General features: G+C 38.6%; 1 protein-coding gene across 2 annotated transcripts in view; it reads right to left on the bottom strand.

Annotated features, from left to right (window-relative positions):
* Positions 1-12,522, bottom strand: part of RNF144A (ring finger protein 144A) — a 72,550-nt gene that overhangs the window by 22,963 nt on the left and 37,065 nt on the right. For both annotated transcript variants that reach the window (XM_068403709.1, XM_068403719.1), the window contains one exon: positions 4,914-5,059. In XM_068403709.1, coding sequence (XP_068259810.1) covers positions 4,914-5,048 — 135 coding nt within the window. In that variant the 5' untranslated portion in view covers positions 5,049-5,059. The remainder of the gene's footprint in view (positions 1-4,913; positions 5,060-12,522) is intronic.

Here is a 12,522-nt window from a genome sequence, read left to right as displayed (position 1 = left end):
AAGCAGGGCAACTCCTCTTGGTAGAGGTGGGGGACAGCCTGGCCTCAGCCCAGTGCTGCCCTGCTGAGGCAAGTTTCCCTTGGCAAGAAGGGACAAACCAAGGAAGGCAGCCAAACCCACCTGCTCCCATCCACAATGCTCTTGGTATCTGCCGTGTCCTAGGGGAAGCAGAAGCTGGTGCTGCCTCATTTGGAGTGAGGGAGAACACTAAGTAAATCATGCTTTTTCCTGTCTTTCAACCCAGAGGCCAGCAAAGCTCTATGTGCTTCCAGTCAATCATGGCAAGAAGAGGGGGGAAAAAAAAAAAAAAAAAAAAAAGATGCCTGCTGCCAGTTACAGGCAGGCTAATGATATTTGCCTTGCTGATCACAGGGTCTTCCCTTCCTTTCAGGTCTTCAGCCTCTGAAGAAGCTCAATTAGGGGAACGACTAGAATTAAGTAGACATGTATTAACAATCATGATTAGGCAAATGCAGTAACCCTGGTTAAAGAGGGCTAGTTATAGCAGTAGAGTCTATCACTATCCTACTGTCATTCTACTTGAGATAGAATACACTTAGATATAGACTTAAATCACCATTCTATCAAACTCAGAGGGTCACCTAAAGGTCCAGGGAATATTAACCTGCTGTCTGAAGGGCTTAAGGTAGAGCCTATGGGTAAGAATCAGAGTACAAGTATCTACTAAACAGTTATAAAACTGGCATAGCAGTATTAGTTTCAAGCACCACAAAGCTGATCTACATGTCCACAGCTGCCCAACAAGAAATCACAAACAAGCAGGGGAAGGTAGGTCTCAACATTAGCTTTGTTATTTTCTTTTTGATTGTAGGACTTCTCTCATATCTGACCAGCACTCTTTCCTTCCATCGGTAACAAGCTGGACTGCAGATGAGTAACCAAAATAATTTTTTCCATCAAAGACAAGTTCTCTCTCGGGCCTCATATTTCTTCTAGATATTTGCTTGTCTGGACTGCCTATTTGACTGATTTTCTTTTTAAATTTGAGAAAGGTAAGAAACGAATCCTCCGGTACCAGAATGATCAGCACTGCATAAAATCTTGAAGGGGAATGAACAATCTAATGTGAAGCCAAGAGGAACTTAGCCTGTCTTGAGCAAGAGTAGTGGCAAAGCTGTGCTTGCAACATGTTATTCACTTCTATGTGTATGTTTATATATAGAAAAATTATATATGTACACACACGTACATGTAATCCTGAATCACACATTTCAGCAACTGATGAACTTCCATGCAAGAATATCAACTGGAACAAAACCTGTTGTAACTTTAGCACACATACAATTAGTAACACATCAAGGGAACATCCTGTCCTTTAAGACACATGAGAATAGCATCAATAGATTATAAAATGGTCAGAATTTCAGGCAGGAATTGGACTAAAATTGCTCCCACCCTATCTCCCCTCACCCCAAAAAAATCAAAGGCTAAGTCATAACTGAAAAATTTTGGTACAGTAACTAATACAAAACAAAATTAAAAAGAAAGAAGTGATGCTCTGTTTGATTTACTCTCCCTTTCCTTCCATAAGGAGGTAAGTGTCATAAAGAAAGAAGAAGAAAACATGCAAAATCAATTACTTCTCCTGGGGAAAGCAACTGCTAAGTGACTATCTTGAAATTTAAGGTTACTAGATATCTGCTGTGTGCTATTTAAGTACGAAAAGTGATTTAATAAAAAGCAAGACACATAAGCATTTTGGTCCAGAATTTCAAAAGCACTCTTAAGATTGGTCCTATTGCTGACATGATTCCAGAAGGAAAGATATTAGTTTGCCCCTCGACAATACTCGGAAAAACAGCCAAACAAAAAGCCAACAGCAGATAGCTTGTTTTCCTTTCTACTCTCTAGACTTCTGTTCCTCTGGTACCTTGAGCAATCCAACAACGGATACATTCCTAATGGATGAGATACACAAAACTTGAGAGAGCTCACAGCATTGTGTGCGCATTAACGATCATAACGATAAAAACTATAATGGAGTATTGTACTAATAGCTACAACTGGCAAAATAATACGATGTGAAATTGCAGCGTCAATGCCTTATCAGCAGAGGAGCGGCAGTCTGCTCTATTCAATCCATGCACAGCTCTGCCAGGGAGCAAAAGGGAACAGTGTGCCCATTCTATCTTTCTGAATAGCAATGTTGCGGTGTTGTATCAGTGTCGGGAAAAGACAATCCTTCATGAGATCTTTACCACAGCACTTCTATGGTCATACAGAGTGAAGACTTACAGACAGAAATATTACAGGATTGAGAAATCTGCATATTGATCTAAATTCTGCCTACATACCAGTAGCACTGCACTTGAAAGATGTCTTTGTAATACATACTTGTGCTGTCTCAGCTTGCTGTGATTTAGACAGAAGGGCTAGAGCTAGGAGCAAGAGCTGCAGCAAAAATAGTTTTCACACTTGTAACGGACATCCCTTTTTCTTTTTTTGCTCACGTCACTGCAGAGGCCATCAGTTACCTCAGGTCATTTACACGAAGCAAGAAGCCAGAACAAAATTATATATTGGTCCAGCAAGAACAAACTAGAGATGGTCAAATATTTCTCCAATCGTATTTCCACTTATCTTAGTATAACATACTGTATCTACTGTACGTAGACTTCATCCAAAGTCTTGAGTCAAAAGGATTAATTTTTTTTTATCCTGTTGGTTTTCAATAACTTTAATTTGGCTGTTTACAAAACACAGTTCACATTGAGGACTGCAATGATGATTTCCAGAAACGCCAAATTTCTGGGAATCATCACTGGAGGAACACCAGTAGAGGAACTGGTGCGTGGTTGTCACACTTCCTTAACCATTGCCAATGGGCTAAACAGACTCGCCTGACTCGTTACGGGAGTATTTTCTTAGGCACTTTATTAACCTGAAGGCTGTCCACAAGGTAGAGGTCGAGGCCTTGGGTTTCAGTCATGCTGAATTCCTGGGCTGTAGCAGGTTTATAGTCATTGCCTCTTGCAATTATTGGGATTGATTCTTACTTCTTTCCCCACCACCATTAATGAAAGCAAGGGTAATATTATTTCCTATTAATTCACAGGAAAACTTGAAGGTAAATAATTTTTTCAGGGTACTCAGATGTCACTGTAGTGAAGCTCATACAAATGGCAGACAAAAGGCAGGCAAGGTATGCTGGTTCGCTTAATCAGGACAAAGCTGAATGAACTGTTCAAGATAATCAAATCCAAGTGGTAAAAATGGACTGATGATTCCACCTGAACAGAGTTCAACACAAGAATCCAATGTCAACACAGTAAGTTTACTTATGCCAGGTCCTCAGAACAGGTTATCGGCAAAGGTTACATCTTTAATATCTATAACAAGTTCTATGTTTTGAAACAGTGGTAAGAGTCAGTAACCGTATTTTACCAAGAAGAAATGGAAGATCAGTGATGGCAGCAAAAATCAGAAGGAACAAGGTGGAGAGGAAAACATGTATCTTGTAACCCAGCCTTTCTGCTGCCACTTAAATGTTACTGAAGAATGAAATTAAAATATTCTCTGCATCCAGGCAACAGGGAGAGACACAGAAAACTCAGCTGTAAATACTAGAACTATCCATTGTGTAGTAGAGAACAGTCTTCATGAAGCCTATTATTTTATATACTTCTGCATGCTTGAGCAAACACTCTTTTCAATATGCATAACGAAGCAATACTTATTTTTTAATTGGACAGGAACAGTGTTTGCAACAGACTGTACCTGTTTACCTGCCTATACACTAACTTTCTCTTTTCCCATGGAACATCAACGTTAAAGTTGGCTGTGACAACTTGGAGTTTTTAGAATATTACATGTATTAGAAACTGAGCTGTTTGCATTGCTGCTTTTTTGCTGTTTTCAGTAAGGAACAAAAAGGAGCTGTCTGTTCTGTTGGCAACGCCCTGTAGTTTCTCAATAACCATCAGGAAAAAAAATCTATTATTTAAAAAAATGGTAATATTTCCATGAGGAAAACTAAAAGATAGAAAAGATTACTTAAAAAAAATCCTTGCTCTTCAACATTAAAGAAACAAAACAAACAACTCCCCCCCAACTTTGTTGAAAAGGACTTTCAAATTAAAAATCACCTGATCCCATGTCTGAACCTACTATTTCTCAAGAGTTTACGACACAGTGTTAAAGTCTTTGAGCATGTATCCCAGAAGTTATATTCTTACTGATGTTACTGTAATTTTTCCACTGCTGAACCATTGTTACAAGGTCCTTTCTGTGTACCTGCATCCATTGCAAAATTAAAGGATCTAACATTTTCATTCCAAATCATTAGGGATGGAAAGCTACTACTACTTTTGTTTCTCTGTTTGTAAACCAACAATACCAATTTACTGTCATGATGATCTTTGATACATACTACACTTATATTCAACAAATAGTGTTTTATACTTAACTGACAAGATTCTTGTTATTCTAGGCACACATTTGTGCAATATGGTAATGCAAACCTGTTATATGATTGTAATTATGATAGAGTGAAATTAGAATCTATAATATATTAAATACTTTTCTAGTTGCAAGTGTGTGCATGGCTCTGTTCCAGAAAGACTTGGGGATAAAGTTGGAAAAAAAAAAACCACAACAAACAAAAAACCCAAGTCCAAGCCACTGATAGATAAAAGGGAAAATGTGAATAGCCTTGCTAAGGAGGTAACTGTATACAGCAGTACATGGAAATGCTGAGTAAAAACCTTTTTTTTTTCTTTAAACAGGAAAACAGAAAAGTTTACTTGGTAGCATTTGTGTTAAGTACACAGCAACTATTTATTTCCACTGCAGCATCAATACTTCAGGGTGAAACTCACTCAGCAGAAACACACATGGTTTCTGCAGTTAAAATTGTGCATTGCTTTTTATGCCTAACGAAAAAGCAAACTCACCAGGGTACAGAAGATGCATTGGCATTGTGCTATTGTTGTCATCTGCTCCACGGGATATTCACCAAGGCAGAGCTTGCAGGACACTAATGGATCAAGTACCAAGTCCCAGGTAGGCCTATATCTTGCTGTAGTCATTGCAGAGCAGTCTGAAAAACAGCACAAAAGGAAAGATGCTCCATCATTTCCTTATATTGATATTCAGTACTTTTCTGCCACTGAAAAGCTCATTGTCAGCTGCTTCCTGTTAGCTATTTGGGAAAAAAACCCTATAAACAGCACTAGCTAATTTGACAGTGTCAGCACTTGCAGTAGGCTATACTTCCCCTGTCAGATAGAACATGCATATAGCAAGCAGAAGGAAAAAAAAACAAAACAAAACACCAAAAAACCCACACCCACATAATACACTGACAAAATATGAGAGCAATCAGGAAATATCCTTAGGTCACAGACTTCTGTCTGCCATTATACATGAAAAAATCTCATTCCCAGTTCCTGACATTTTCACCTCTAGTTACAAGCTTTCTTTCACTAACATGGATTAGACATCACTTAAAATACATTCCTTAACCCCCACAACTCCAGCTACCCAGACAAAACTCACAAGGTCTTTTATGAACTAAGCATCTATTATGCCCCTTTTCCATGATGATATTGCAAGTCACAGAGCTGGACATTTTTGTTCCTAAAAGCATGACAGATCGATCAGTTTGCTAAGTTAATTTTAGAAATAATGATGAATATTCTGAGTACACTCAGAGTTTTACCCTTGCTATATGTCAAGAGCACAACTTTGTTGTAGCAACAACGAACTGGGGCAAATAAGAACACAAAGTGAGCTATAAAAAGAGGCTATAATACCTATAAATCACCCTCGACACAGCAATAGGATAGGACCATGCAGAGCATCTTTATCTAGGCTTCAGGGCCCAGATGGAGAGTTGTCAAATGGCTAACCAGAAAGAAAATAATCTCACACCTAACAAATGTATTCCCACAAAGAGAAAAATCTAATTTACAAGTTACACATATGGGGGAAAAAAAAACAAAACAAAAAACCACACACTCCTCCAAACATCTAAGGTTGTATATCCAATCTTAACACCATATTTACTAGCATTGTTTTGTCACTGTGATATTGACCTTCCAAGTGTGGGAAACTCACATCCTGAGGCTGCTGGGATGTCCACATTATGTCGCTTCCCTCCTTCCCAAAATTAGCTGGTTCCTTACCTTCCTCACACAGGCAGTTATGCTACTCCAGCTATGATTACAGCCTTTTTTTTTTCCTATTGGCACTTGCAGCAACTGCTTATATCTAAGTCATATTATCTGTGAACTTCCTAAGACCTCCAGAACTGCAACAAATTACTTTTATGCTTATTAAACTAGGTTTAGGCAGATGTTCAAGAAAAATATGCTTTTTGCCCCCAAACAAGTCACATGGGGAGTTCAAAGAAGTGTTTGTGAAGTCTGAATCTTTGATATTCAATTCATTGCGGACATGATTCTACCAAGGTCTCTAAATTCTCTGAAACAAAGTGAAGATTTTACATTAGCCCTCTGTTCAGTCTAACTCATTAGAAGATGCCCTTTAAAAGGTACATAAAGGACACCGAAAGAGCAGAGCCTAATAATACTTATTTTGAGTGCAGCCATCAGAGAGGAGAGGGGGGGAGAAGAAAGATTAAACAGTCCCATTTCCAGGGATGCTCTGGATCATTTCCTCCAAAAGCCCACACACAAGCTCCACACTGTTTCAAAGGAAACAGATGAAATAGTCCTGCAGAACAACACATGAGTAAGAGCTCCACAAAGTAAGACTTGTGCTATGCTCTCTTTTCTGAGACTTTAACATGAAATCTGACCTGGTGATATGAATGAAAACTCAAGAATTTTAAGGCTATCAGACTGCTTTTTTACTGTCATTTGCCACTACTATTTCATTTAACACAAAATATCAGTGAAAACTATTTTCTTCTTCCAAACCTCGGTTTATCTGACATTTGCAGATAGTCTCATGAAGTATTTGAGAAGCAGTGACCAAACACACCTGAACTAACTGTTTGCTATTAGTTTGAATGTCCTTTGCTTGTCCTGCCCAGTTTATTGCATGTCTGTTGCTTATGGCAGCAAGCAGATGAAACTAGCAGATGAACAATGAAAAGGGATAAAATTAAGGATGCACTTGCATACATCAGGCAGACCAAAATCCTAGCAAGTTTTATGGCAAAGATGTAAAATCTGACACAATTCAGACTAAAAGCTCACCAAATATATGATACAATTCAATCAAGACAAAAAATAAATTTATATATAGTCAGTGTGGGTCACTAAGTGATGATAAAGAGGACAATATTAACCTTTCAGCTCCAAGGCTTATACTTGTTCCCTGATCCCCAGGACTTTCAACAGAGGCTTACTGGTATCAGTGTGGTAATTCCTCTTTTGCAGCACAACTGTACTGCAGTAACACCTCACTGGGAAATATTTCTCCTCTTTGTCTTTTCCTGCAAAGCAGAAGTGAATTAAAGTGAAACTTCTTCCAAGCTGGCATCTAGCAGGCCAGCAGAAATTGGCTGCCCAATACAGTTGGCATGTAATCCATGACGAGCTCAGCCACTGTGATAACAGAAAGCAAAACCTGAACACAGCTCCAAATGGCAGCAGAGCCATTTCTGCTCACAACTCCTTGCCAAACACCTTCTGCCGAGACAGTAATACGTGCAGCAGAGGCTGATTGCCTCCATTCATAGGGGCACGTTAAAAAAATGCTTAGCTGTCTCCTAGAGGCTTCTATCCCATGCTGCCAAAGAAAACAAGTTCCAAGTCACCAAATTAGTCTTATATTTATTTTCTGTATGTCACTTTTTCAAACAGAGTACAAATAGTACAAGATAGCATTGTATCCCTTTACACCTTTCACTTTAGCCTACTGCAGCATTACATGCACACACAATCATTAAAGCCTCAATTACACACTACACCTATGCTAAAATAGTCTTTAGTTTGAATAATGAAATCTTACATTCACTTGCATGGAAATAAATATCTGTTGTCACTGGTGGTATTAAAGCAAGGATCAAGAAATCTGCCACCTAGCCTTGGAAAATGTGTACAGAAAGCTACCGGATCCCCGTGGAACATCTCTGCTGGGTATCCCTGTAAAGGAACACAGGGAATGAAGCTTTCCAAAGCACTGACATGATCATCTGGCCCACTGTTGAAACTAATACTAAGCTTCTGTGTTGCTTCATGATGTTTAAGAAACCTTTTTTTTAAAAAAAAAATCAAACCAAACCAAACCAAACAAACTCACAAGACAACAGCAGAGAAAAAACTACCTTCTGCCAAAATCAGATTAAGACTCCTACTGTGCCACTGCTATGGTCTCTTACGGCTTCAGATTGTATTCTCATGCTTTCTAGTGAAGTAAAGTGCTTCAGGGAGAATGTAAAGTAACAGCAAGAAGAAAGAGAAGGCAACTGAAAGGACCTCTAAAGGAACAAAATGTTCCTAGAGTTCAAGGCCAGGTTGGATGGGGCTCTGAGCAACCTGGTCTAGTGGAAGGTGTCCCTGCCCATGGCAGGGGGTTTGGAACTAGATGATCTTTAAGGTCCCTTCCAACCCAAACCATTCTGATTCTATAATAAAATATTGAAAAATATGTACTGATATGCCCTCAAGCCAAAGGCCGCTAGTTACAGCACCAGCCAGCAGAAAATTTTGCCTCATGGTTTGGCTATCTGCTAGGAGGCCCCAAGAAATACAGCTAGTAAAGGTACAGAACTGCAGTCCAATCCACCTACTGAACAGATCTTAGCCCAATAAATATTTAGTTCATTAGACATTTAGTGTTGATTACCAAACCCAGTACAAACATCAATACTTCACAGGCCCTGATAACAGATGGGCCAAATCAGACTTAAAGACACAGAAAACCAGAAAAGAAGTTGGTTGTCAATTCAGACTCCAAGCTCTTTTGTGGTCAAGGTCAGTCTCATTTGCATATTTTTGCAGACTGTGGTCCATAACTGGTAATACTGAATTTGTAAGAAACATGGTAATGCAGCCCATCATTTTCTAGGACAACATCCCAAAACAAGCTGGAGGTAGGAAGCATCGGAAAGAGCTTTAGTGACAGTGCATTCAGAGCAGCCTTTTCATAAATAATCAGCAACTTGACTAATGACTATTTAATTCTGCAACCACATGCAGGTCCACACAAAAAAAAAGTAACCACTGCATAAAGACACAGAAGTGACTGAAGTCTTGTTGCTGTAACAACATGTTAATATATTTAAAACGTGACTGTTATGCGTTCTGGAAGATGGGTATGGAGGGGAAAGGAATCTTTCATTATTTCTGCACAACAATTAAAGAACTAAGTGAATACAAACTGGATTTCTGAACAGTAATCCCTTAGTTTTGGTCCACCTACACAGATTACACTTTCTAGTGAGAACAAATGGCTGACTTGATCTCTGGTAAGTCAAGAACAGAACAATTCTTTATTTCCAGGCTTCAAGAAGTTGCAGCAAACAGTGAAACAGAAATAATGTGAAAACTTCTGAAAAATTGTGAAAGCAGGAAATAATGCAACTTTCTTCCATGCAAGTCATTCAAGAAATTATAAAACAGTATGATTTTTCTCATTGCACTGTAGTCAAGTATTTCATGGCACCGTAGAGTCAAACTTCAATTGCATCAAGTTAATACTTCAAGGATATATGACCAGCTACGTGAGAAAAAAAGTGACTAGAAAATATGGTTGAATAAAAGACTCATACACAGCACGCTTTAACTGGGGTCTTTCTCACCAAGCAAGACCCAAAATAGAGCTTTCAACAGAATGTAAATTTCAGCTTTACATCAGGGATCGGTTTAATTTATAAATAAAGGGCTTCAGTCCCCTCTCCTACCAGACAATCAGTTAATCATGTACACTTAGAGTCATCAGCCTTAAGGAGTTATCTTAATCTGAATTTATTAACATGATGGAAAACAGCTCTTTTAGAAGCCAAAGGAAGGGATTTAAATGGGATTTAAAATTGCTTATCATTCCTGTTGTCCCTCTTTGATTTCATCTAGCAGCCTTGATTATTTTAACTAGAGTTATTTTGACAAACACATCTGCTATAGTACAGGTTTTTAATGTAGTTCATATATAAATATATATATTTATATAATCCAGGCTACACTTCTTCCTAAACGAAGTCAAACACGTCTGACATAGCACAGTTTTATATAAGTATATTTATATATTAGATTTATACATTTAATATTTATAAATATATAAGAATATAAACCTATAAAAAAAAATCTCCAGATATTTTACTTATGTGGAGAAAAAAGTGCTCATTTCTGAAGTGGAGTCATCTGCAGAAAGGCTGTTACACTACACTCTGGAACTGGCAGTGCCTGACACATCTATTAAGTGGATATTTTGACTCTGTGACCTAAACAATTCTGAGCTTTCCTGTGTAGCCACAGCTGTAGCTCACTGCACACGATTCGATAGCTATCTCCAAGACCCCCAAGTCAGCAGGGACTAGCTTACACGATCGAGATTGGTGGCTGAGAGTGTTCAGTTGAAGTCCTGCCACTTGGATTATCCGTTACCCCGTTGTCAGAGTTTCAGCCTGATTCTATTTTCCCTGTTCCTAGGCTTTTCCAGGGATCCTCAGTAGGATTCATATTTCCCTAGCAATATAAAGAAGCCTGTATGACCAAACTGACCTATTAGCAACTATTTTTCGTTGGTGTTGCCAGTTTTTATTATGTAACTGTACCATAGACTGATAAGACCATTTAAAAGTCCCTCTATAAAACAAATTAAGGAATAAATTCATCCACTAGGTAGATTTTATGGTTATAAAAGTTAGCAGGCAGACTAAGTGTCTCTCACTTACCAATCCTAGCTAGCTACTGGTGTCTATCACTGCATTAACTGTCTGTCTCTGAGTCTTCATCCTCACAGAACTGCTTGGGCGGTAAAGTAGAATAATTCTCTTTGCTAAACATCAGGCAAACTAACACACAGAAGACTGGATTTATGTAGATGTTTAGAGATGACTAGCTTACGCAGGTCTGGTGACTTCCTTCCTTAGGTTCCTAAATCCTGCCAAATGCCTGTCTAACTCCTAAGGCTCACTCATAAATCTGATCCACAATCAACCACACAAGTCCAGCAGACACCAGTCATCCTTTGAATTCCAGACAACCCCAATCAGTAAAGCCATGTTCTCTTTCAGCAGTATAACAGGCTGCTGTTTTCAGGCATAACTCTTTTCAACACATAAGAAACTTCAGCTTGTACAGAATGCTGCAGAAAGTCATGTCAACACACAGTCTGTCATGAACTCTTCAGACCTGGCCTTTAAGTCCTTACACCAGCTAACCATCAACTCCAAGCTCACTGTCTATGTTCTTATCTTCAAGCTGTTCCAGGGCCCGAGCCCAGAAGAGAGAAAAGACCATGTAAAAGCTTAGAGCACTGTCAGCAACTTCAGCCTCTTGGCCAATATAGCATGTGGGAAACAGGCTCTTTCTTGAGTTGAAACTGAATTATTCCAGGGACTTCGGTCGACCCGATGAATAGCCGCTATGTTTCTTTGCTTTACCTTCCTGATTGATACAAAACATATTTTAAAGATATTTATATATCTAATATATAGGCACATGTATATATAATATTAAAATATATACATGTATAAATATTACATTCAACCATTTCAATGCCCAAGAAAAAAAAAAAATAAAAAAAAATAAAAAGAAAGAACAGTTGGTTTCTCACTAATAAAAGGTACCTGAATAAAAGCATAAAGAGTGCAAAAAAAAAAAAAATCTACTGGACCACTTCTGGGACAAGTCACTGAGTTAGGGGAAGTAAAAAAGTTTTCTTTGCTAAACACCTGGCTAACAATTTGTCTTCTTTTCTTTCCTGAGAAATTAGAGTATTATGTAAGGCAAAAAAAAAAAAAGAAGAAAATTTACACAGCTTGGTTTGATTACGTCACAGACTCTGCAAGATTTTAAATATTAGAAAAGTAATGGACAGATTCTACATCTATGGATGTATATGACAACATTCCCTAACAAATACATGGGTGGGTAGAGACTAAAAGATACTACGGAAACAAACACAGAAAACAGATTTTTAAAGTTCCAGTTTCTAAATACTACAAATAGACAAGCCACAAGCTCTTCTGTCCATGCAGAAGTACCTCAGAGGGCCTAGAAAAGCCTAAACCCTGTAGCACAGGTGTATCACCTGGATCTGAAACTGGCATGAATGCAACACATTTTGGTCTGGAGAGAATGAGCCTGCCCATCTCATTGGCTTGCTTTAAGACTCATGAACCCATTAGATCCTCATTTCACGTATCCCAAAAATACAGCCGCTGAACAATGCAGCAGAGCCAAAGACTTTTCCAACCTTGCATTTTCCTGTGTTTGTCACCAGCTCTGGTGCTACTGTGGCTCCTCGAAGCACTGCCAAGCAGCAGCAACCTGAAATAAACTGGTTATGGCTGTTATCCAGACCCCATAGGCAGGGGTGAAAATGTTTCAAAGAAAAAAAAAAACAACACTGTATTCCATGTGAAAG

Source organism: Nyctibius grandis, chromosome 1 (assembly GCF_013368605.1).
Source record: "Nyctibius grandis isolate bNycGra1 chromosome 1, bNycGra1.pri, whole genome shotgun sequence".
In the NCBI taxonomy this organism is placed as follows: Eukaryota; Metazoa; Chordata; class Aves; order Nyctibiiformes; family Nyctibiidae; genus Nyctibius; species Nyctibius grandis.
Note: the sequence above shows the minus strand (reverse complement) of the source record. Positions and strands in the feature narration are given on the sequence as shown.